Genomic DNA, 26,488 nt, shown 5'->3' on the forward strand with positions numbered 1-26,488 from the left:
CGCAGACGTCATTACGCAGCGACTGGATCGAATGACAGGTGATGTGTAGAGGACGGTGTGCAGGCTCTTGTAGTATGTGTGCTGTCACTAAGCAATGCCGAGATTTCCGATATTCTTCCCCCACACATCGAGACCTGATCGTATCTACCCAAGCAGAGGAGCTGACACTCTAATGTCCCCCCACAGTCACACTATTATATAGCTCTGACATATTCCATAGTGCTGTACGCTGGGTATGAATCCAGTAGCCTGGTAGTAATAATTCCCTTTCTGAATTGGCCCGATGCTATATAAGATATGTGGGGGGCACAGAGCCGGGCTCCACCCTCTGTACACATTGTCAGTGTTATAGTGGAGTTCCCCTTTAATCTCATGACGTCATTTCTCTCTCTCAGTTGTCTCTGCAGAGGTGACCCCGGTGTGAGGTGACCATGCCGTTTCCTGCGGGCCGCCTGGCCCTTCCCCCGCTCCTCGGCCTTCACCGATCCATCTGCCGGCGCTCCCTGAATTCCTCCGGCTCCGCTCTCTATGATGTCGTGATTTCTGGTGGAGGAATGGTGGGAACCGCCATGGCCTGCGCTCTGGGTGAGGAACCTTCCTATTCTATATAGAGATACAAAGTCCACGGTCACCGATACCCATTTAACTTTATTGTAGCAAAGTTCAAGTTAAGTGTTTCTACATGGGCCAAATTATCATCCTCTCTCCGGTTCCCTGTCCCGCCCTCCGCTTCCCTGTCCCGCCCTCCGCTTCCCTGTCCCGCCCTCCGCTTCCCTGTCCCGCCCTCAGCTTCCCTGTCCCGCCCTCAGCTTCCCTGTCCCGCCCTCCGCTTCCCTGTCCCGCCCTCCGCTTCCCTGTCCCGCCCTCTGCTTCCCTGTCCCGCCCTCTGCTTCCCTGTCCCGCCCTCTGCTTCCCTGTCCCTCCCTCTGCTTCCCTGTCCCGCCCTCTGCTTCCCTGTCCCGCCCTCTGCTTCCCTGTCCCGCCCTCTGCTTCCCTGTCCCACCCTCAGCTCCCCACTTCTGCCTTCTCCCGCCCTCTGCACGGCACTGCTGCCTTCTCTCGCCTTCTACTGCTGCCTTTCCCACCCCCATGCACCCTTCTCCCCACTGATCTGCTCCCTTCTCCCTACTGTTCTCTTGCCCCTCCTTCTCCCGCCTTCTGCTACTCACTGCTCCCTTCTCCCCCCCCCCCCCCCATTGATCTCTTCTGCCTTCTCCCGCCCTTTGCTTCACACTGTTTCCTTGTCCCACCCAACGCACCCACTGCTCCCTTTTCCCCCTTCTGCTACCCACTGCTCCCTACTTTCACCCTCTGCTCCCTTATGTTACCTCCCCCATCCCAGGCTCCCTACTAATCTCTTCTCCCACCCTCTGCTCCCTTCACTTGCCTTCTGCTCCCCACTGCTACCTTCTCCCCTTTGATCCCCTCTCCCACCTTCAGCTCCCCACTGATCCTTTCTTCTAACCTCTGCTGCCCTCTTCCCCCTCCCCCCCCCACTGTTCTCTTGCCCCTTCTTCTGCTCCCCTGACCACCCTCTGCACCCCACTGCTCTCCTCTCCCTCCTTTTGCTCCCCGCTTCTCCCTTCTTTTGTCTTCTGCTCCCCCACTGCTAACCCCCCCCAGGTTCATTTCTCCCCAGTGATCCTTTCTGTCTGCCCTTTCCTGCCTTGTCCCACAATCTGCTCCCATCACTTGCCCACTGCGCCCTTCTCTCCCACTCTGCTCCCCACTGCTACCTTCACTCGCCCACTGCTACCTTCTGCTCTCCACTGCTACCTTCTCCTGTCCTCTGCTCTCCACTGCTGCCTTCTCCCACCTTCTGCTCCCCACGTCATGTCTTTCCTGCCCTCTTCTGCATGCTGCTCTCTTCTCCCACCCTCTGCACTTTGCTGCTTCTTTCTCCCTCCTTCTGCTCCCCACTGCTCCCTTTTCCCATCCTCTGCACTTTGCTGCTCCCTCTGCTCTCCATTGCTCCCTTCTCCCACCCTCTGCTCCTCACTGCTCCCTTCTCCCACCATCTGCTCCCCACTGCTTCCTTCTCTTGTCCCCTGTTCCCCACTTCATCTCTTTCCGGCCCTGTGCTCCCCGCTGCTCCCTTCTCCCATCCTTTGCCCCCTCTGCTCTCCACTTCTTCCTTCTCCCTCTCTCTGCTCCCTCCTGCTTCCTTCTCTTGCCCCCTGCTCCCCACTTAATCTCTTTCCCACCCTGCTGCCCCTGCTGCTCCCTTTTCCTATCCTCTGCATTTTTTTGCTCCCTTTTTCCGCCTTCTGCTCTCTTCTTCTGCCTTCCCTCTTCTGGCTCCCTTCTCCCTATGGATCCTTTCTCCCTACTGATCCCTCCTCCTGCCCTCCACTGCCATCTCCCTCTCTCTGCTCCCTTCACTTGCCCTCTGCTCCCTATTGCTACCTTCACTTGCCCCCTGCTCTCCACTACTCTCTTCTCCCACCCTCTGCTCTCTTCTCCCGCCCTCTGCTCTCCACGGCTCCCTTCTCCCGCCCTCTGCTCTCCACGGCTCCCTTCTCCCGCCCTCTGCTCTCCACCGCTCCCTTCTCTCTCCCCTATTCTCTCCTTTCACCCCCTGCTCTTCACTGCTCTCATCTCCTGCCCTCTGCACGTTGCTTCTCTCTTCTCCCATGCTCTGCTCTCCATTGCTTCCTTTTCCCGCTCTCTGCTCTCTATTGCTTCCTTTTCCCGCTCTCTGCTCTCTATTGCTTCCTTTTCCCGCTCTCTGCTCTCCATTGCTCCCTTCTCCCGCCCTCTGCTCTCCATTGCTCCCTTCTCCCGCCCTCTGCTCTCCATTGCTCCCTTCTCCCGCCCTCTGCTCTCCATTGCTCCCTTCTCCCGCCCTCTGCTCTCCATTGCTCCCTTCTCCCGCCCTCTGCTCTCCATTGCTCCCTTCTCACGCCCTCTGCTCTCTTCTCACGCCCTCTGCTCTCCATTGCTCCCTTCTCACGCCCTCTGCTCTCCATTGCTCCCTTCCTCTGCTTCCGCTGTATCTCACAATCCAAGCTATTGGTTAATCCACTGTAACCAATCAAATATTAGTATACATGCAAAACGGTAACACTTCTTACACCTTGGTTCAAACCTCTTTGTTTTGTAAAAACAAAAACAAAAAAAGACAAAAAATTTTTGTTTTAAAAAATTAGGTTCCCACCCTCATTTGTGCCAGAAGAAGATTCTTCTGCTGGAGGCAGGACACAGGAAAGTGTATGACCACTTACCAGAGCAGTTCAGTAACAGAGTCAGTTCTATTACACCTGGCTCCGCCACCCTACTAGCCAGTAAGTACTTGTGCTAAAACTGTACCATGTCACTTCTATTTTCATACCCACTGTCATAAAAGGTTCCTATTTCTCTGCCAACAGGCTTTGGGGCCTGGGATCATATCTGTGCCATGAGGATGAAACCATACAAGAGAATGCAGGTGAGATAATAACTATGTATTGTGCATCAACGAAGGTCCTTCTCCATAAACAGCTGATCTCTTGCAGGTATGGGATGCCTGTTCTGACGCTCTAATTACATTTGATAAAGAAGGTTTGGAGGAAATGGGATACATCATCGAGAATGACATCATTACAGCTGCACTAACCAAACAGCTGGACGCCATGGCAGGTCAGAGATGTCAACTAAATGATGTGACCATGTCCTAGTTGTGTAAGCCCATGCTAAAGCTGAGTTCCAGGAATTCAATCACTTTTTAAAAAATTATGGCACACTATGCGTTAAGTCCAAGGAGCTGCATGACATCTCCTGGGCTTCTCTGATAGGTTTATGGCTCTGCCAGGGCCTACACTGACACAGGGGGCTGTGAGTGAGGCACATGCTAAGCTATGCCTGACCCTCCCCTCTGCTGCCTATTTAGAGAATGAGTTCACAAATACAAAGGCGGGGGAAGGCATAGCAGTTGCACCAACTCTAATGTTAAAGATGCTTAAACCTGAAGCATTAACTTCGGGCTTCCAGGAAATACAGCAATAGTCGTCTTTCAGAAGTGCAATAAAACTGTCAGATATAAATAAAAGCGATAGGCCCAGGGGATATCATGCACCTCCTTAGACTTAACTCCTAGCGTGCCTTCACTTTCACAAAGGAGTTGAATTCCTGTAATTTAGCTTTAAATGGAACCTTAACCCAGGATATGTCCTTTTTTTTTAACCACTTGCCGACCGCGCTATAGCCTAATGACAGCTAAAGAGCGACGAGCCAGTCCTGGGAGCTGTCCTATGACGTCCTCTCTGTGATCGCTGTGTCCTCTGGACACAGCTGATAACAGATCGGGGTAAACAGCCAATCAGCAGCTCTTTGCCACATGATCAGCTGTGTCCAATCACAGCTGATCACAATGTAAACACAAGCCAGCTATTAGCGTTCTTTCAACGTAAGGAGAGCGGAGCCGATAACCAACTTGTGTGGGAGGGACATCTACACTGATAATTAGGGCACTGAATATCAGTGCAGTCCCAACAGTGCCAACTACTGCCCATTGGTGCTGCCAATCAGTGCCCCCAACCAGTGCAGCCTCATCAGCACACATGAGTGAAGGAGAAAAATTACCGGTTTGCAAAATTTTATAACAAATTATAAAAGAAATGTTTGTCGTTTTCACAATTTTCTGGCTTTTTTTCGTTTATTTAGCAAAAAACAATTAACCCCAGTGGTGAATAAATACCACCAAAAGAAAGCTCTATTTGTGTGAAAAAAAAATTCACATCGGTACAGTGTTGCATGACCACGCAGTTGTCATTCAAAGTGTGACAGCACTGAAAGCTGAAAATTGGCCTGGGCAGGAAGGGGGTAAAAGTGCCCTGTAGGCAAGTGGTTAAGTACTCTTATGAATTATTACACCTCTGCAACACTACATTGGCAGTGTGATGACATCACTGTTTCCTTAGTCAGTTCTGCAGTCGAGGTTAATTCTTAATTTCTCTAATATATACATACAGATCGCATTGAGGTCCTCTATCGGAGTCGGGCTGTGAACTACACCTGGCCGTCACCTTACCACGATGGGGAGGGAAGCAGCTGGGTGCAGATACAGTTAGCAGATGGACAGAAGCTGCACACAAAACTTCTGGTGAGGATCTCTGTCTCCTTTTTACAAACCACCCCACCTTCCCCACTGTCCTTAATCCCACCCCGTCGTTTCATAATTCATCCTACTAGATTGGAGCAGATGGACAGAACTCCATGGTCCGCAGCACAGCCGGGATGAAGACCATTCAGTGGAGTTACAACCATGCTGCCGTAGTTGCTACTCTTCAGTTGTCTGAGGTGAGTGAAGTGCTTTACATCTGCAGGACAACCGCAGTCTGCATTGAGAATGTTAGTTTGCGGCCCCTAGAGGGTAGCAGTCACTGGGAGCAGTACGAATATGGCCATAAATTCATAATATGTTGGCATTATTATGGCTCCAATCATGTCTGGAGGAAGTCCAATTATTTATTTAGAAGTAAGTAAGTCATAGATGGGTTGCAGGAAAGAAAATCGCTTGTTTCCACCATCGACACACTCAATGTTGATGTGGGAATCCCTCCTGCAGTGCTGTTGTGTTTTGCCAGTGGGGAGCCTTCACTGCCAGCAGAGCACAATGATCACTGCTGGTGGCTGTTGCTGTTGCCAGTAATTTAACTAAAAAAATGTGACAAGCTGGTTATACTGAAGTCGATCGATTGATTACCTTTCATGTAACCAGAGCCTGCCCATAGATAGATTGAATCTCTGCCGGTTGCTGCTGAACCAGCAATTCAATCTATCTATGGCTGGCTTTAGTCGCATAGAAAGGTTCCAATGAATACACAGGTTGCAAGGACCCATGATGACGTTGCATTGGATGTAGGGGTGGGAGGTTGTACATGGCATGGGATGAGGTTATCGGATTAGGGGTGGGAATACACTCTATACGTGCCATACGTGTTTGCTTTTTACCTTATAACCTATTGATCCAGGGCAGGCATGATGTGTTCTACAAGTGAATGGTGCTTGTTTGCCATGGGGGTTGATTTACTAAATCTGAAGAGTGCAAAATCTGGTGTGGCTCTAAATGGTAGCCAGTCAGCTTCTTACTTCAGCTTGTTCAATCAAGCTTTGACAAAAAATCTGGAAGCTGATTGGTTTCTATGCAGAGCTGCACCAGATTTTGCACTCTCCAGTTTTAGTAAATCAACCCCATGATGTTTGTTACATCAGCATACTGTAGAGGAGGGAAGAGCTTGGAAAGCCAGTAGACATCAACTCTGTTAGATCAGTATACTCTAGTGGAGGGAAGACCCTGCAGCGCTAGTAGACATGATGTGTGTTAGGTCAGAATACTCTTTTTTTCTTTTCTTTTTTTTTTTTTTATTAAATAATAATTTAATTTTATCAAATAATATAATAATAATTAAATAATTTTTATTCAAAATGTTCAATTTTTACAAAAACAAGAGTAAAAATATATTAAAGATGACACTCGAGCAGGTCATATACTGCAGTGGAGGGAAAACCCTGAAGCGCTAGTTGATATGTTTAAGTCCGCACACTTTTGAGGAGGGAATACCTCGGAGAGCTAATAGACATGACTGTCTAGTGGAGGGAAGAGCCTTGAGTGCTAGTAGACATGATGGGGGTTGATTTACTAAAACTGGAGAGTGCAAAATCTGGTGCAGCTGTGCATGTTAGCCCATCTGTTTCTAACTTCAGCTTGTTCAATTTAACATAGACAATAATAAACATGGAAGCTGATTGGTTCCTATGCAGAGCTGCACCAGATTTTGCACTCCATTTTTAGTAACTCAACCTTGTCAATTAGGCCTGCATACTCAAGTGGAGGGAAGATGCAGGAGCACTAGTAGACATGATGTGAGGGAATACCTCGGTAGCTGGTAGACATGATGTGAGGGAATACCTCGGGTAGCTGGTAGACATGATGTGAGAGAATACCTCCGGTTAGCTGGTAGACATGATGTGAGGAAATACCTCGGGTAGCTGGTAGACATGATGTGAGGGAATACCTCCGGTAGCTGGTAGACATGATGTGAGGGAATACCTCCGGTAGCTGGTAGACATGATGTGAGGGAATACCTCTGGTAGATGGTAGACATGATGTGAGGGAATACCTCCGGTAGCTGGTAGACATGATGTGAGGGAATACCTCGGGTAGCTGGTAGACATGATGTGAGTGAATACCTCGGGTAGCTGGTAGACATGATGTGAGGGAATACCTCCGGTAGCTGGTAGACATGATGTGAGGGAATACCTCCGGTAGCTGGTAGACATGATGTGAGGGAATACCTCGGGTAGCTGGTAGACATGATGTGAGGGAATACCTCCGGTAGCTGGTAGACATGATGTGAGGGAATACCTCCGGTAGCTGGTAGACATGATGTGAGGGAATACCTCCGGTAGCTGGTAGACATGATGTGAGGGAATACCTCGAGTAGCTGTTAGACATGATGTGAGGGAATACCTCCGGTAGCTGGTAGACATGATGTCTGTTGGGTCAGTTTACTCTAGTGGAGGGAGGACCCTGGAGAAGTTCTAGACATGATAATGCTAGGTTAGAATACTCACAGAGCATGGTACCCAGGACAAAGAATAATGATGTTACATAAACATTCTTGAAGTGAGTCTTTTTAGCCATGTAAGATGACCGCCGTAAAATTTCTGTGTTTATCTCTTCTTATCCCACAATGACCGCAAAGCTGGAGTGTTCATGTCTGTTTGTGTGTTCATTTATTGTAGCTCACCGACAACAATGTAGCCTGGCAGAGGTTCCTTCCCACTGGTCCCATCGCTCTTCTCCCTGTAAGTTGCGTGCTTTTGTGCATTATGCTGTGGAATAGCCAGGTCCTTCTGTCATCTTTTCATGTTCTTATTTAACTGGTTAGAGAAAAAAAAGTTATGTGTAGTCATGAAGCTTGGTCCAGCAGGATTGTCCTGGTAGTTGACAGTCGTCTCCCGATGTCATCATCCAGTGTGCTCAGCACATTTCTGTTTATTAGAGATAAACTCCACTTTTGGGGCTTACACCTACAGGTAAATCTAAACGAAGGTTTACCTGTAGGTACAGTGAATATCTCCTAAACATGCGGCATTTAGGAGATATTCACACAACATGCAGCTGGTGACGTCAGTGGCGCATGCGCTCTGAAGGGGCGGCATACTGTGCTGGACCTTCAAAGCTCCGTGCAGGAGCAGAGGGCTCCCGCACACATGCGTGGGAGTGACCTCGCTCATGCAACTAGAGTCGGTAACCCTGGAGGTAGACTGGCTGAAGCCAGCCTATTTCAACCAGGGTGCCTTGAGGTTTCTGCAGGGGTGCCTAAAAATTGCCCCAAAATTGTATATAAGGTGGCTTATGGATGAAGCCTGCCTTTTAGTTACACAAAGCCACAGGTTTTCATTGGGCACCATTAGAAACTTCTTGAGGGCACCTTAGCTGAGTGATGGAGAAAAATTAAGGGAGAAGAGAAACATTGGGATACTAGTCAGTACCAGTTTGCATAAGTGTATTTGCTATGGAAGAATAAATCGCCCCTCAACTTTGGTTGCCCTACTTGTGTGGATGTTGCTGTGTTATACAAAACGAACAGAATCCTTTTTATATTTTATAATGGGGTGCTTCGAGACTGTCCAAAATTTTAAAGGGTGCCTCGAGACTGTCTATAATTTTTAAAGGGTGCCTTGAGATTTCCATAATTTTTAAAGGGTGCCTCGAGACTGCCCATAATTTTTAAAGGGTGCCTTGAGATTTCCATAATTTTTAAAGGGTGCCTCGAGACTGCCCATAATTTTTAAAGGGTGCTTCGAGACTGTCCATGTTTTTAAAGGTTGCCTCGAGACTGTCCATCATTTTTAAAGGATGCCTTGAGACTGCCCATAATTTTAAAGGGTGCCTCGCGGCTGTTCATAATTTTTAAAGGGTGCCTCGAGACTGTCTATAATTTTTAAAGGGTGCCTTGAGACTGCCCATAATTTTTAAAGGGTGCCTCGAGACTGTCCATAATTTTTAAAGGGTGCCTCGAGACTGTCCATAATTTTTAAAGGGTGCCTTGAGACTGCCCATAATTTTTAAAGGGTGCATTGACTAAAAAAAGGTTGAGAAACACTGCTCTACTCCAACACCCCGGTGAGTGAACCTGCTCACCTCTGATTTGACCTCTGAACAAAGAGAAAGTCAAAACAGGTAGTTTTACATCAGAAAAAGGGGGCACTCCACTTTTCCATCTTCAAATGGCAGAATTAGGATTCATAAAGCCCATTAATTAGGAAACGGTACCAGCAAAGGATCTAATGCTCTCTGTATGAAGTTGATCTTTATTGTTTTAAAAGGAAGCATCTATACCAAGGTTTCTCAACCTTTTTTCAGTCGAGGCACCCTTTACAGTATTGAGGCACCCCCATTTTAAAATTTTAAAAACGAAACCAATATTCTTACATTGGCAGCACGCACATAGGACACACAACCTTTGCACGCTGGTACCGACTGCTATTAAGTGTTTCTCTTCTCTCTCAGTTTCTCTCCCTCACTTAGCTAACTTGACCACAAAGTGCTAAAAAAGAGGAGCAGAGGGGCAAACTGGGGTGTCCTCAGGCACCTGACGTCCACCTTATCAGCCTATGATGTCATAGATTGACAGATATGATAGATACTGGCATCTAGCCCACACAGTGCCCAAGGTTCCAGTGCTGCACAATAAAAATACGTGGCTTTGTTTAACAAAAAGGCAGACTTGATCCACCCAATTGATGAGTTTTTGGCCAATTTGGGGCAAATTTTAGGCATTTTGTCAAGGCACCCCAGGGTGGTTGAAAAAGGCTGATCTAGACTGCACTCATATTTATACAGCAGGGCATGGCATGTCTCTTTAAATCGATCTGCCAAATATGGAGATTGGAAGCCACAAGACGAACTGCCGCTCATTCATCTAAGTCGGAGCCGGCAGGTGTAATGCCGTCAGTGCCTTCTCCTAGCCTGAGCAAGTGGCAGTTCTTCATCTTGCAGTTCCTAATCTCCTTATTTGCCAGATCTATTTGAAGAGACGTGCCATTCCATGCTATGTGAATATGTGAGTAGTCTGGATGCTTTCTTTTAAAACAATAAAGATAATTTCATACAGAGACCACTAGATCCTTTACTTTTATTAACTACTTCTTCTGGACCGGAAGATTTTTCCCCTTAATGACCAGCCCTATTGTGCGATTTGGCACTGCGTTATTTTAACGGGCAATTGCGCGGTCGTGCGACACTGTACCTAAATACTGATAATGGATATGATTGTGCTCTATATTAGAAAGTTTTGAAATAATTGATACCTATATCCCAAATTGTACAAATTATTGTATTACCAAGAACACCCCAATGGGGGATTGGTAGATGTGGGCTATGGGGGGACTTTTATGGTATCATACTCATGATATATAACAACACATTATTTGTATAAAATAAACTTTTTATTATATATTACAAATTAAAAACATTAAATTAGACACTGACATTCAACATACAAAACAAACATGTATTTGATCGTTAGTGACAATATACATTTGATACGTTAGATTCTCTTATACTTGGGTGGAGCCATTCATGCTGTACCTAATTAAAATTGACGTCCTTTTTTTCCCACAAACAGAGCTTTCTTTTGGTGGTATTTGATCACCTGTGCGATTTTTTTTTTTTTTTTTTTTTTTTTTTGCGCTATAAACAAAAAAAAAGAGCAACAATTTAAAAAAAAAAAAATATTTTTCACATTCTGCTATATAACATTCCCCAAAAAAAATGTAAATCAACATTTTTTTAACATTTTAGGCCAATTTGTTTTCTGCTACCTATTTTTAGTAAAAAAAAAATAGCAATAAGCGTAATTTTATTGTTTTGTGCAAAAGTTATTGTGTCTACTAACTACGGGAAAGATTTATGTAATTTTTATTGTTTTTGTTTTTACTAGTAATGGCAGCAATCTTTCTTTTTTTTTTTTTAGCGGAACTGCGACATTGCGGCGGACAGATTGGACCCCTAACTGACATTTTTGACACTTTTGGGGGGACCAGTGACATTACCACAGTAATCAGTGCTAAAAATATGCACTGCTACTGTAATAATGACACTCGCAAGGAAGGGGTTAACATTGTGGGTGATCAAGAGGTTAAATGTGAGCCTAGGGGAGTAATTCTGACTGGGGGGGGGGGTGTGGCTTGTGAAATGATCATAGAGACATGTGATCCTATATAGAAGGATCACAGGGGCTCTGTGATAATTCTAGGGAGAAGAACGGTCAGCTGTGTTTACCGCCTAGCTGCTGGCGTGCGACCGACTTAGGTCTACGTCGGTTTGCGCAGGAGAGCCACATTGCAGCAGTAAAAATGCGGCGTGTAGTCGGCAACCAGTTAATTTGAGGGACACCTGGTACAGTTTCTTAATGTATGTCTTCTGTTCCTGTATTGCTCCTGTTGCTTGCCCTGCAAGTTCCTGACCGGCCACATCATTGCTTCCTCTGACAGCTTTCAGACACTTGCAGTTCATTAGTCTGGTCCACGTCTCCTGAACATGCTGCTGAGCTTCTTGAGATGGATGATGAAACCTTTGTTGATGCAGTGAATTCAGCTTTTGTAAGTACATCTTTTTTTAAAAAATAAACAAGCATTGCATAGATTTTGTTGTACTTGTTCATGATTTCCATCTTATGTCATCCTTTACAACGGACAAAACAAAATATACCCCAGCACCAAAACTGGCCAGCATAGGGGAATGGATTTAATTCTGCGTTTAGCATTTATAATAATAAAAAAGTTCTGCATACATTTGCAGTTCCATCTGTGTGACACACACTACAGAAAGCTGTATTTTTAAAGTGCGGCTCTTCTCTGATTCATATGATTTTCAATACTGAACATACAGTATATAGTTATTAAGAAATTGAGGAATTTGGCACCCTGCAGTGGCTGTGAGTTGTCTTTAACCACTTCCCTACCTATTCTGGCATTTCTCTCCTCCCCAAAAATTTTTTTTTGCTAGAAAACTACTCTGAACTCCCAAAGTTTATCCATATATATATATCTCGATAGATAGATATAGATATATTGTATATCCGCATATGTAAATGGGGTTTGCACCACACATGTGAGGTATCACAACTGCTGGGTCGCCTTTTCGAAGTATCTATCCCAACGACACCAACATTTTTCCTGTTGGGCCTATTCTCCCTGAAAATTTCTAAACCTTATAAGAAGCTGCTGATCCATATTCTTCTGGATGCGGGCAGCCTTATAGCTCTTAATTGGAAAACACGCTCCCCTCCCTCTTCTGATGCCTTGTATGCTAGGATCAGGGATGTGGAGCTGATGTAGAAACTGACTGCTAGAATACAGGACAGAATGGAGGTTCACAATCGTGTTTGGGAACTATGGCATCTCCAGGAGGACCCATCCTGAGGCTATACTCTTTTGCCCCGTACACACGTGCAGATTATCTGTAGACTTTTGTCTGCAGACTTACCAAAACCATATAATATGAGGTCAAACCTAAACACTTTCAATTTGTATGCAATCCGGCAGGCCCTTGCACTACATAGAAAAGGTAAGTCTGCAGACAATCTGCACGTGTGTACGGGGCATAAGGCAGCATGATCTCTTCAAATATTTTGATGTATTCAAACTGATTTATTGATCCCTGGTATGTGATAAATAGGCCCAACACCATAGTATGAGAAACATCCCTATATCATGATGCTTGCGCCACCATGCTTCACAGTGTACTGTGGCTTGAATTCAGTGTTTGGGGATCAGCTGATAAACTGTCTGCGACCCCCTAGACCTAAAAAGAACAATCTTGCTTTTATCAGTCCACAAAATGTTGCCCCATTTCTCTCGAGGCCAGTCAATGTGTTCTTTGGCAAATTATAACCTTTTCAGCACGTTGTTTTTTTAACAATGGGACTTTGCAAGGGCTTCTTGCCGATAGCTAGACTTCACATAGGTGTCTTCTAATTGTTACGGTACTCACAAGTAAATTTACAGCTCCTTTGATCACTCTGGAGCAGATCATTGGCTTTGCCATTTTGGCTATTCTTCCATTCAAATGGTAGTTTTCCATTTTCTTCCACGTCTTTCTGGTTTTGGTTTCCATTTTACCCTACAGCTACAGCAGGGGTATAAATGCCGGTAAGGGCGTCGTCTGGGGGCGTGCAGGTGGCCCTTTACCACATGATCAGCTACCAGCCAATGACAGCTGATCACAGAAGTAAACAAAAGCCGGTTACTGGCTTTTTTTTTCGCTTTACGCTGTCATTGTGAAGAAAAGAAGAAAGCCAATAACCGGCTTCTGTTAGAGGAACATCGGTCCCCTTAGTGCCCATCAGTGCGGCCTATCAGTGAAGGAGAAAAATTAACTGTTTGCAAAATTTTATAACCAAATATGAAACATTTTTGTTTTCTCAAAATTTTCGGTCTTTTTTTTTTTGTTTATCAAAAAAAGAAAAACCCAGTGGTGATTAAACCCCACCAAAAGAAAGCTCTATTTGTGTGAAAAAATTATTTTATTTTGCTACAGTGTTGCATGACCGTGCAATTGTCATTCAAAGTGTGAGAGCGCTGAAAGCTGAAAATTGCCCTGGGCAGTAAGGGGGTGAAAGTGCCCGGTAGGGAAGTGGTTAAAGCATTTGAGATCATTTTAGTTGAGCAGCCTCTCCGTTTCTGCACTTTGTTTTTTCTTCCAATCAATTTTTTAATCAAAGTACGCTTTTCTTCTGAACAATGTTTGGAACGATCCATTTTACTCAGATTTTCAGAGAGAAATGCACTATACCCGGCTTGTACAACATTTGCTGCCTTCGTCCTTAAATAAGAATCACCTGGGTGACCTCTGTTTTTTCACAGACTGAATGACCTCACTAATTGAACTCCACGCTGCTATTATTTTGAACACGCCCCTTTCACTTAATGATTTAATTACACAGAATAAGCAGCATGCATGTCATAACTGTTAATTTACTAGTAGGTGGAATAGAGTAATAGTAATCTATTTGCCATGTAGAAATATAATTTATACCAAATAAGTGATTGATCTGGTTAGTGATGTTGGATTTCATTTTTTTTTTCAACACAACTGTACTTTAACAATGGTTGTTGCTGTCTTCTGTCTTTTCACAGTGGAGCAGCGAGCACCACTCAGAATTCATCTCCTCCGCCAACTCCGTGCTCCGCTCAGTCATATCTCTCCTCGTGCCAAGTGGAACCCCCGCACGCCAGCTTCCCCCCAGCGTCTCCGGTGTTGCCGAGAAGAGTAGGGCTGCTTTTCCGCTGGGATTAGGTCACGCCACTGAATATGTGCGCCAGCGGGTGGCTTTAATTGGGTGAGGTGACAGTCAGTAGATGATTATTATTTATTTAATAGGGTGTTGAACAGCTCTGATTAGATGATGAGAATGTTGTATGTTGTTTTTAGGGACGCCGCACACAGAGTGCACCCGCTTGCAGGACAAGGAGTTAACATGGGCTTCGCTGATGTGGCCGGTTTACTCAATCATCTGAGCAGCGCAGCATTTGATGGACGAGATTTAGGTAACTGCAATAAGGGGATGACCTAGGACTTCCCAGTAGATATGGAGTGATGGATGGAGTTCTAAATGGGGCATGGTTTGTGGAGCAATGAACAGAGATGGGCACTGTGGTTTGTGAAGTGATGAATGCAGATAGGGTGATGGATGGGGATAGGGGTGTAGTAGTATGGAGTGATGGGCGCAGCTAGAGTTGTGGTATTATAGAGTGATGGACGCAGATAGGGGTGTGGGCTATGGAGCGATGGGCGCAGATAGGGGCTCTGGTAGTATTGAATGATGGACACAGATAGGGGTGCGGTGGTATGGAGCGATGGGCGCAAATAGGGGGGCTGGTAGTATTGAATGATGGACGCAGAAAGGGGTGCGGTGGTATGGAGCGATGGACGCAGATAGGGGTGCAGTATTATGGAGCGATGGACGCAGATAGGGGTGCGGTAGTATGGAGCGACAGACGCAGATAGGGGTGCGGTAGTATGGAGCGACAGACGCAGATAGGGAGATAGGGGTGCGGTAGACTGGAGCAATGGACGCAGATAGGGGTGTGGTTGTATGGAGCGATGGACGCAGATAGGAGTGTAGTATTATGGAGAAATGTATTGAAATAGGAGTGTGGATTGTGGAACAATGGATGATGATAGCGGGGTGGTGTATGGAGTGGGTAATAGGAGCTATTCGTGTGGTTTATAATAAAGCTTTCTTAACAGAAACAAGGGGCTGCCATTTCTAATGCAAGGTGCCTAACTTTTTTTTATTTGGATCCTTTTGACTTCAAAACCTTTTGAGTTACTGACCTGGAACAAGCATGCATAATAGGAATGTCACAGTAAAGTCAGAAGTCCTCATCTGCAGCAATCATGTGGTTTCGGTAAGAGGGTCAGTGTGACAGGTAGGCAACTAGCATTTTTAGATGGCAGCCCCAATGTTTTTCTCCAGAATGTTTTCCATCATTTGTATTATCAGTGTAAACATTTACTAAAACATATTTGTATTATACACTGCTCCAAAAAATTAAAGGAACACATTAGTCAGAGTACAGAATCAAGTCAATGAAACTTCTGGGATATTGATCTGGTCAGTTAAGTAGCAGAGGAGGTTGTTAATCAGTTTCAGCTGCTTTGGTTCTAATGACATTAGCAGGTGCACTAGATGGGTAACAATGAGACGACCTCCAAAACAGGAATGGTTTTACAGGTGGAGGCCACTGACATTTTTTTCCCTACTCATCCTTTCTGACTGTTTTTCACTAGTTTTGCATTTGGCTAGGGTCAGTGCCACTACTGGTAGAATGAGGCCATACCTGGACTCTATAGAAGTTGCACAGGCAGTGCAACTCCTCCAGGATGGCACATCAATATGTGCCATTGCCAGAAGGTTTGCTGTGTCTCCCAGCACAGTCTCCAGAGCATGGAGGAGATTCCAGGAGACAGGCAGTTACCCTAGGAGAGCTGGACAGGGCCGTAGAAGGTCCTTAACCCATCAGCAGGACCGATATCTGCTCCTTTGTGAAGGAGGAACAGGATGAGCACTGCTAGAGCCCTACAATATGACCTCCAGCAGGCCACTGGTGTGAATGTAACACAAAAAAGAGTTCAGGCGCTGATCCAAAATACAAAGTTCCTATAGTGTCCTTATACAGAGAGTACACAATAGAAATATATATGATGCACCACTGGTCGCCCAATCCTAGACACAGGATGGTGTATGGGAAGGTAGAGATAAAAAATAGGATGGCGCTCTAGTGTGCATAAATGTAGCCAAATCACCCCAACTGAAGCTCATAAGTGCAGTCTATAAAAGTTTATTGGGTATATCCATGGTAAATTGAAACAATTGACATATTTTCCTACCGGACCTTGAAGCCTCTGTGTCTCCTGGCTGTAATATAGGGATCCCTGATGTAAGTCATGGGAACCTAGTACCTTTGTTCCTGATGGAGGGGGAGGTGGCACTCTCAGATTGAAACGGTAGTCCTCGATTGTGGAGGCTCGCACGGTCCCGTGTGCGGCCGCGTCCTAGGACTGTAGCCGATGCGCTGTGCTCCCGCTGTGTCCGCCGTGAACACCGGGAGCCGCGCACGGATGACGTCACAAAGGGGAGCCAGAAATCAGCTGAGAGTCAGCCACGGAGAAAAACAAGAGGCGGGATGGAGCGGGGAAAAGTGACGTGCTCGCTTCTCTGGAGCCTCCCGTTGCCACAACTACATGTTTCGCTACGTTGTAGCTTTGTCAAGTTGACCCTCGGCTGATTTCTGGCTCCCCTTTGTGACGTCATCCGTGCGCGGCTCCCGATGTTCACGGCGGACACAGCGGGAGCACAGCGCATCGGCTCCGGTCCTAGGACGCAGCCGCACACGGGACCGTGCGAGCCTCCACAATCGAGGACTACCGTTTCAATCTGAGAGTGCCACCTCCCCCTCCATCGGGAACAAAGGTACTAGGTTCCCATGACTTACATCAGGGATCCCTATATTACAGCCAGGAAACACAGAGGCTTCAAGGTCCGGTAGGAAAATATGTCAATTGTTTCAATTTACCATGGATATACCCAATAAACTTTTATAGACTGCACTTATGAGCTTCAGTTGGGGTGATTTGGCTACATTTATGCACACTAGAGCACCATCCTATTTTTTATCTCTACCACTGGTGTGAATGTCTCTGACAAAACAATCAGAAACAGACTTCATGCTGGTGGCCTGAGGGCCCAACATCCTCTAGTGGGCCCTGTGCTCACTGCCTGGCACTGTGGAGCTTGATCGGCATTTATCATTAAACTCCAGAATTGGCAGGTCGGCCACTGGCTCCCTGTGCATTTCACAGATGGAGAGCAGGTTCACCCTGAGCACATGTGACAGACGTGAAAGGGTCTGGAGAAGTCGTGGCGAATGTTATACTGCCTGTAAGATGGTTCAGCATCAGTTTGGTGGTGGGTCAGTGATGGTCTGGGGAGGCATATCCATGGAGAAACACAGACTTCTACAGGCTAGACAATGGCACCCTGACTGTCATTAGGTATTGGGACGAAATCCTTGGACCCATTGTCAGACCCTATGCAGGTGCAGTGGGTCCTGGATTCCTCCTAGTGCATGACAATGCCTGGCCTCATGTGGCAAGAGTATGCAGCCAGTTCCGGGAGGATGAAGGAATTGATACCAATGAATGGCCTCCACACTTGCCTGACCCTAAATCCAATAGCTCACTTCTGGGACATTAAATTTTGGTCCATCCGACGCAGCCAGGTTGTACCTCAGTCTGTTCAGGAGCTCAGTGATGCCCTGGTCCAGATCTGGGAGGAAATACCCCAGGACACCATCCGTCATCTCATTAGGAGCATGATGATGTCAAACTACTAAGGACCATTTTGAGTTACTGTAATGACATTTCAGCAGAATGGACTCGCCTGCTGCATCATTTTTTCACTTTGATTTTCGGGGTGACTTTGAATTCAGCCCTCTGTAGGTTGGAACGAAAGGATACCACGTCGTTAGATGAAAATTATCAAACGCATGACCCAGTCTATATCAGTATAGATTTTCAGCATGAGATTTTGTCGCTGTTCAGATCTGATGTGATTCCAAAGTGTTCCTTTAATTTTTTTGGAGCAATGTATTTTTATTTTGTGCGTGAATAGACTGACTGGTTCTCTTAGTTATTAGCAGTGCACATACCAACATCTGAGTGCCCCTGTACAGTCATTGCATGCAGTGTGTATATCTTTGTTCACGCACCACAAACCCCCTGCATTGTGACCCTGAGCACTACAAGCCTCAAGCTGCTCTCCTTTTTACACTTTGGATGCAGTGCTGGTTCGGTGTTACACAGGTCTCCTCCTTGTCTCTGCTGTCCTATAAGGACCTCTGCAGATCTGAATAGTCTTTACGTTTTTCTTTGTCAGGATCCACAAGACATCTCTTGGCATATGAGACAGACCGACAACGCCAGAACCTCCCTTTAATGGCTGCTATTGACTTGCTGAAAAGATTATACAACACAAGCCAGCCTCCAATTGTTCTTTTGCGTACTTTTGGTCTCCAAGCTACGAATGCAATGACACCAATAAAGGTAGGCTGTCTTCCCACATTCAGTGTGCTGATGGGGACTAGGTGGAAGGTGTGGGTTCATCTAACTGTATTTTTCTGTCTCCTCCAGGAACAGATCATGGCATTCGCCAGTAAATGATGATGCTGCTTCATCCAATGACAATCAATATATAATTTATTGGCAGTCATTTCTTGTTATATTTTGTTTATAATAAAGATATGTTTTACACTGATTTTAAATAATTTTTTCCTATGACTGTAACTATCACATCAGATGAAACCGTAAACTGAGTGCAGTTTGACAGGTAAAATGGCTGAGCTTATATTGCATATTACAGAAAATTTTGCAACACATAGTCCTGCTATGGAGGACTTTACCGGCACTACGAGACCGGAATATATAAAAAATATCTCTTTTATTAAATATACATAAAAATCACAAAAATGTGCCCAAACAATGAAGGGCAATGGTTAAAATAGGACCTGAACTGTTGCCCTTAATTGTTTGGGCAAATGTTTATGTATATTTAATAAAGAGATTTTTTATATACTCCTATCGCATGTAGTGCCAGTAAAGTCCACCATAGCAGGACCAGTTAGAAAACACCCCCTGGGCTCACATTTAACCCTTTGATTGCCCCTGGGTTAACCCCTTCCCTGCCAGTGTCAGTACAGTAACAATGCATATTTTTAGCACTGATTACTGTAGTAATGTCACTGGTACCCTCAAAAGTTTAGAAAATGTCAGTTAGGGGTCCGATCTGTCTGCCGCAATGTCGCAGTCCTGCTAAAAATCGCAGATCGTCGCCATTACTAGTAAAAAAAATATTAAATAAAAATGACAATCTTTCCCCTAGTTTGTAGACGTGATAACTTTTGCGCAAACCAATCAAAATACGCTTATTAGGATTTTTTTTTAACCACAAATATTAGTAGTAGAATACAAATTGGCCTAAAATAATGAAAAGATTCGATTTTTTTTTTTAATTTTTTTGGGGGAATATTATGTAGCAGAATGTGAATTTTTTTTTTTTTAGAAATGTCGCTCCTTTTTTTTGTTTATAGTGCAAAAAATTCAAATCGCAGTGGTGATCAAATGCCACCAAAAGAAATCTCTATTTGTGGGGAAAGAAGGGACATCAATTTTATTTTGGGTACAGTGTCGCACGACCGCGCAATTGTCTTTTAAAGTAACGCAGTGCCAAATCGCAAAAAATGGCCTGGTCATTAAGGGGGGCAAATCCTTCCGGTCCAGAAGTGGTTAAGGACTTTTGTCACCTGCCTGCCTTTTAAGCCCTATTGGCACGGCGAACTTCCGGGTTGGGCTCCAAACAGTGTTAATTTTGGCAGCAAATTTCAATTTAGTTTTAGTCTTAGTCTTAGGACTAAAATGGCATTTTAGTTTTAGTCCTATTTTAGTCTTCTGCAAGTGTTTTAGTTTTAGTCGTATTTAGTCGACTAAAACTCCAGTATATTTTAGTCGACTAAAACGCCCTACATTTTAGTCGACTAAAACTCATTTTAGTCATCTATAATCAAATGGGTGTAGTTCAATTGTAATTTGTAATGCATTATTTAAGCATTTCTCTACAATTTCCAAACTCATTATATACTACTGCTGGTCCTGGAGTGAAAAATCTAATATGTTATTATTTATGCTTTGAGCATGCACCAGTGTTAATTTTTGGCAGCAAATTTCGATTTAGTTTTAGTTATAGTCTTTTGACTAAAATGCCATTTTAGTTTTAGTCGTATTTTAGTCATCTGAATTGTGTTAGTCGACTAAAACGTTTTAGTCGGTTTTAGTCGACGAAATTAACACTGGCTCCAAATACCCACTCTCCTCCCAGCTGTGTCTGTATGGGATGTGACAAGCAGATTGAGTGAAGAACCTAATCCCCACAATTCTTGGAGAAATTAGAAAAAAATCAACTGAATTGCCTGATTGGCTGACAGCCAGGGACACAAACACTACAAATAAGTGACAGCCATCAGTGACTCAAAGTACTTTACCAAATATATTATTTATTTTACTGTAATCATTACATTTTAATAGATTAAATATATAAATATCAGTGCTGGAGGAAATAGCAGCTGGTTAGAGATGATCAGTGTAAATTGCATATTATTCTAGATTAGGACGTGAATAAGAGAAGAATATACAATTACGATGAGCTCTCCTCCCTCATATAGGACAACATTAGGAAATCTTTAGAAAAAAACATTTTTGGGCTAAATCCTGAGATGTACAAAAGGACTCAATATAAGGCACCGGGTTGTGATATTGCTGCTGGCGCTACAATAATAACAGGGACTGCAACACGTGGAAAGCGGCTCCCAGCGTCCAGCTCACCTCCACATTTCGCACTTTTTTGGTCAGCTGAAATGAAAAGCCAAAATGTGATTCAGAAGGAGCAAAAACCATGAAATGAGCGATAGGAGAGCTGATTTACCTGCAAGACGGTTCCATCCTCGAAGCCAAAACCTTCCCTGAGCAGAGCAGTGATGTAGGTCAGATCCATACACAGGAAGTGGCTGTGAGAGGAGTCGCTGGTCATACGATCGCACACTGCAGGGAAGACACATTCACTTTACAGTTTGCCATAACAAGTCCCCTTCATGTCTAAAGTAGTGCTCGACCGATATCGGTTTTTCGTTACCGATATTTTGGTCAATGCATATCGGTATCGGCCGATATTTTTGTACATTTAAAAAAAATTTTTTTTTTTCTTTACAGGTACTCTTGTGGAGGAAGCTGAGGGTCTAAAATACCCCAAACCCCTCCCCTGCACTTAAAAGCATTCAAAACGCCAAGTTTGGATGTTTTGAATGCTGTCATTTTTTTTAATCTGGCGCCGAGTACCCGGAAGTGATGTCCCTCATGACACCACTTCCAGGTTTTTGCATGGAGACCTGATCAGAACCGAATGCGGCTTTGATCGGGACTTCGGCGGCCGTGAAGGCTGGTTGCCTAAGTCTCCCAGTGGGACAGGAGACAAGGGGGAGCCGCGGGAGGGTCCCCTCCAGCTCCTTGTAATGACAGCTGAGCGGCTTCTCAGCCGCATCGGTTGTCATTACAAGACAGCTGACCGTCGGCTATGGACACCGGTACCGAGGTGATGCCTCTAGCTGCTGGCATCATTCCGGTACAGCACTTTCCTGAAATATCGGTAATCTCAGGGGGAGATTCTGATATATTGGGGAAAGTGCATATCGGCTTTGCTGATAATCGGTTGATCTCTAGTCTAAAGAGAAAATTCTCTGATGCAGCCTTTTTCTTGGCGCTTCAGATTGTACAAATATGCTTTTGGAAGTGCCTTGCATGATATTTATCCCATAAATTGTAATTTTTTTTTAATGTAAGCAGAAGTGCCCTTGATGGTACATGCAGCACCGGCAGAAGCGGTGCTAGATGAACATGGGCTATGATGATGAACACCTTGTAAAACAATCCATTGTTTAAAATTGAAATGAAAGGCAAAACATTTTTGTATAGGTCAGGCATGTCCAACCTGCAGCCCAGAACCACAGGCAATGTGGCCCACTGCCCCCTGATAATTATTATTTTTTTGCTGGGGAGGAAGGAAGTCGAGTCGGGGGCACGGCCACAGCGGCTTCCAACTAACAGTAGGCAGAGGCTGCCTCGGAGCCTCTGTCAATGATAGACAGCACATCGGTGATGTCTATCATAGGAGCCGGTCCAGAAGGCAGGACTTCGTATGACAGCGGTCGCTGGGTAAGTGGGAGATCCCTGCTCTGTGTAATCCAGCGTCTCTCCTCTCCCTTCATTGCAGACTGCATTGGATGGGCTTGCACTGGTGAGGCTACATTGTATGGGCACTGATCAGGCTGCATTGGATGGGCATGCACTTGTGAGGCTGCATTGGATGGGCACTGATCAGGCTGCATTGGATGGGCACGCACTGGTGAAGCTGCATTGGATAGGCATGCACTGGTGAGGCTGCATTGGGTGGGCATGCACTGGTGGGGCTGCATTGAATGGGTACTGATAAGGCTGTATTGGATGGGCATGCACTGGATGGGCACGCACTGGTAAAGCTGCATTGGATGGGCATGCACTAGGCTGCAAGTGCTGTGCGATCTCCCGTCTGCCGCGGGAGACTTAGGATGTCTGCAGTCAGTGACAGAGCCGCTGCTTCCTGTATAGTTCCAGCTCTGTCACAGGTGGAGTGATATGAAATGCACCCCTCCTCCGCCTGTGACAGGAGCCATACAGGAAGCAGTGGCTCTGCTCTATACTGCAGCCGCTGCTTCCTCCAGCAGTACCCAATGTCATGACCAGCAGTAACCACCAGCAGTCTGCAAAATAAGTAGAAAAGGTGTGTGCATTAGCGTGTGTAAATTGTTGCAATATGTTTTTTAATAACTAGTTGTGTTTTGTCATAATATGTAATGTCCTTGTTCATATATGTCTGAAGGACATGACATTTTCTGGCTGCCTAAGTCATATGTACTAGGGGTGAAACTAGCCCCCAGCACATAACTGTAAATATCCCAGCATGTGCAGTGTTTCTGACTCCTACCACCATTACCACTTCAAATCACTGAAGTGGTCAGAGTGTTCCTTTAATATCTCTAAGAAGTAAACCTCTGTATACTGATTCCATTTCATTTGATCATCCTCTAGTTGTGTTAAATTAGTGGGTGGGGGGCGGCGCGGCAGCGTTTTATTACTTATATACCTTAACTATAGTATATATTTTATATGCGGCCCGAGAAAATTTCTCTACACTCAATGTGGCCCAGAGAAGCCAAAAGGTTGAACACCCATGGTATAGATATAAAAAAAAACATTATAAATACCCTTTTTATTTTTAGTGATCACCTTTCATCTGTTTTTAGCTACATAAGTGCTGGAGGGAGGAGAAGCAGCAGCACACTGAGCTTCCTAGTGAAAGGCTGTGCAGGGGAGGCGTGTATGGACAAGTCTGATCATTGGAGGAGTGTACACTGAGCTCCCACCATAGCTAGAGAACTGACCACACTGTGCTCTGTCGTTTAGTGTGGTCAGTTATTATTGGAAAGCAGAGGGACTGGCAGGGATTTCACATAAAGGAAGCAATACAAAGAGAACAGGAGACTTTTCTCATACAAGTACATGGTACAGCAGGCACATATCAGGAATATGAAATGTTGGGGTAACAAATACTAAGTGTAAGGCTCCATTCATACCTGGGTGTTTTGGGATCGCTGGGATTCTGTTCTCAATCTCAAAACAGACTATAATAGCAAACACAGGGTCAGGTGCCATTATTTTTAATGGCACCTAAAACATTTGCCATAGTTGTCGCACGGTAAATCGCATCACATGACGCTTGACACCCAAAAAGATGCAGAAGTTTAATTTTGACGACAAGCTTCACATGATGCATCTCATGGCAAAACCGCATCGGGTGTTGGGTGCCAGTAAAAATAATCGCACCTGACCCTGCATTTTGTTATTGTATTGCGTTTTGAAATCCCGAAATGCCCAGGTGTGAATGCAGCCTAAAGGCTACAGGCTTTTCCTGTAAAATTTGCGCTTAGCCACACCCCCTCCCACCAAGGCTGCTTATTGGCCATCAAGGTCACTCATGACATTGGAGAGTCAGTTGGTGATATTAGGCTCCATTCACATCTATGCAGTTTGCTTTTTGCGGGTTTTTATGCTTTTTTTTTTATTGGAGGGGGGGAGTTTTTTGTTGGGCAGAATAAAAAACGCAAATCGTGTTAAAAAGCACTACATGCTTTTCTGCAGCTTCTCCATTACAGTCTATTGAACCAAAAAAACAAGCAAAGTTTTGCATTTTGAAAAGTGCCTGACCCTTTCCAAAAACACAGAGGCACAAAAATTGCATTGATGTGGACGTGTCATAGAGAAAACACAGAATGTCCTGCTTTTCTGCAAAAAGCATGAAAAAAACGCATTGGTGTGAATGGAACATTACCAAACCCAGGTATGATTAATCCTTCCTGCCAAGAGTGACCAGCTGCAAGGTGTCCTGCTGGCACCATAAGCATTAAACTGCACTTGGAGGATTGCAGGTATAATGCCACACCCCACCGCCATGTGTCCACCAGCGTGGCACAAGGATAATGACAACACTAGCTGATCTACAGAAACATGGTACCACCATAAGATTAGACATGAATGGACCAGTGAAACAGGGTGCTGACATGTGGGAAATAGAACAGTAGGGTCATGGCTTGCTGCTCTGTGGGGGGCACATCGATCCAGGGTCATGGCTTGCTGCTCTGTGGGGGGCACATCGATCCAGGGTGAAGACTGAGGAAAGCCTCAGGCAAACTTCTAGTAGTAGGCCATGAGGTGGGATTGGGCAGACACACACAAGGCTTGGAAGTATATTGGTTTACAGGAATCCCCTAGTTCATAAGTGCTGCCTGCAGGTCACATCTATATGGACAGAGTCTGGTGGTGCATTATTTCTTGTACAACACAAGAACTGGTTATGTGGCAAGATTAGAAGCAGGTAAGGATCTTAAATTAAGTTTTTTTTTAACTCCTATTATGTTTAGGGCTGACCTGAGGGCACCAAGGTTTTCTGTGGGCCAGAGATTTATGAAAAGGTTGTGATCACTTAAAAAAAAAAAAAACAAGCCTTTAGTAAATCCGCTCCTTACGATCCACATTCTCACCTTCTCTTGCTTTTTGGGCAAAGTCTTGGACTTCCAGCACTCCACCGTTCTCAAAATCTGATATTACAAAAATGCTGCATTAGGAGAACAGAACTGAACAGAACATCAGTCAGACTACATAGACGGGGCGCTCAGCACTCACCAATCAGGCTGCTGTCCGCAGCACGGTCATAGTAGTATGAGAAGGCATAGAATGGGCTGTCTCGGATCTCATCCACCTGGTGCAGCTTTCCTTCTACAATGCGTCGAACCTCCGAGTAACATAAATTAAATCCAGTAAGACCTGAAAGGAAGAATGGAGAGTACTTAATGTAAAGACCGACAAACATAAGGCAAATCCATATGCATCAGCAAAAGCATAGACACAGAATTCAGAGGACAAACCCACTCTTGAAGTACATTATAAACTGGCATTTCCAGTCACATCAGAGGCTCCCTGAGCAATGTAATAAGCGACGGGCTCCCTAGAGAGTTGCTTATAGGGTTCATTGAGGCATCTTTAAAACATCTATAGATAGACTATAGAGCACAATTGAAGTCAGAGAAACAGATATTCTTTTGGATAGACATTTAAATAATCTCCATATTCATAGTCGTCCCACCACTTTCCTGTTATAGCAGTTGCACAGTAATGTCTAAATTGGCTGTGCAGTCCAATAGGCACCAGAGATTGACCACTGTGCCCTCTGAAATTCTTTATAGCACTACCTCAGTCTGTGTGAGGCTGTTACTTATCCAAATTAGCACAGAGCAATGGATTTCAAACATTTTTACAAGGGTCACCACAACAAGAGTAGATGGGAAATTTCCCAAATGGGAAAACTCAGTTATAGATTTAAAACCGGAGTACACCCATCATCATCAAACTGTCTTATGCCACTTGAAAACCTGGGTGTGCCCCTTGCCATCGCACAGTCTTCTCCCTAATATCCTGAATGCGCCCCTCACCATAAGACTGTTTTAACCCTCATCAAAACCAGAGTGTGCCCCTCAGTATCAGCATCCTTTTTTACTCAGAATCTGAGTTTGCTCCTCACAATCAAACTCTCTTTTCCTTCCTTAGAATCTGAGTGCCCCTACTGCCATCAGACTGTATTCCCGCTTCTAGAACCTGAGTGTACCCTTTATCATCAGACTGTCCTTTCCTTTCTTAGAACCTGAGTGCCCACTCTCAATCAGACTGTCTTTCCCCTTCTAGAACCTCAGACTGCCTTCTCCTTCCTCAGAACCTAAGTGTGCCCCTCACTATCGG

The 26,488-nt window shown here is 45.0% G+C and overlaps 2 protein-coding genes across 3 annotated transcripts in view; one reads left to right on the plus strand and one right to left on the minus strand.

The window, feature by feature from the left end:
* Positions 1-412: 412 nt before the first annotated feature.
* Positions 413-18,812, plus strand: COQ6 (coenzyme Q6, monooxygenase). The gene is made up of 12 exons (XM_082242678.1): positions 413-585; positions 3,150-3,284; positions 3,369-3,427; positions 3,495-3,618; positions 4,950-5,080; positions 5,170-5,277; positions 7,726-7,788; positions 11,485-11,592; positions 14,131-14,333; positions 14,426-14,541; positions 18,435-18,601; positions 18,689-18,812. The coding sequence occupies exons 1-12, from the start codon at positions 432-434 to the stop codon at positions 18,716-18,718; spliced, it is 1,398 nt and encodes a 465-aa protein (XP_082098804.1). The 5' UTR covers positions 413-431; the 3' UTR covers positions 18,719-18,812.
* A 2,000-nt stretch (positions 18,813-20,812) lies between these two features.
* Positions 20,813-26,488, minus strand: part of ENTPD5 (ectonucleoside triphosphate diphosphohydrolase 5 (inactive)) — a 35,818-nt gene continuing 30,142 nt past the window's right edge. Inside the window, exons 11-14 of one of the 2 annotated variants that reach the window (XM_082242493.1) lie at positions 25,379-25,519; positions 25,237-25,293; positions 21,033-21,148; positions 20,813-20,959 (exon numbers count right to left, since the gene is read on the minus strand). In XM_082242493.1, the coding sequence (XP_082098619.1) occupies positions 20,876-20,959; positions 21,033-21,148; positions 25,237-25,293; positions 25,379-25,519 (398 nt within the window). In that variant the 3' untranslated portion in view covers positions 20,813-20,875. The remainder of the gene's footprint in view (positions 20,960-21,032; positions 21,149-25,236; positions 25,294-25,378; positions 25,520-26,488) is intronic. The other variant, XM_082242492.1, reaches the window with a different exon arrangement.

The sequence above is a fragment of the Pelophylax lessonae genome (assembly GCF_965119305.1).
Source record: "Pelophylax lessonae genome assembly, chromosome: 13".
In the NCBI taxonomy this organism is placed as follows: Eukaryota; Metazoa; Chordata; class Amphibia; order Anura; family Ranidae; genus Pelophylax; species Pelophylax lessonae.

Bases quoted from the DNA above. Each gene is read 5' to 3' on its own strand.
- COQ6 (XM_082242678.1), top strand. From the start codon at position 432: ATGCCGTTTCCTGCGGGCCGCCTGGCCCTTCCCCCGCTCCTCGGCCTT. The intron at 586-3,149 runs GTGAGGAACCTT...TTAAAAAATTAG, and splicing joins CGCCATGGCCTGCGCTCTGG to GTTCCCACCCTCATTTGTGC. The intron at 5,081-5,169 runs GTGAGGATCTCT...TCATCCTACTAG, and splicing joins AGCTGCACACAAAACTTCTG to ATTGGAGCAGATGGACAGAA.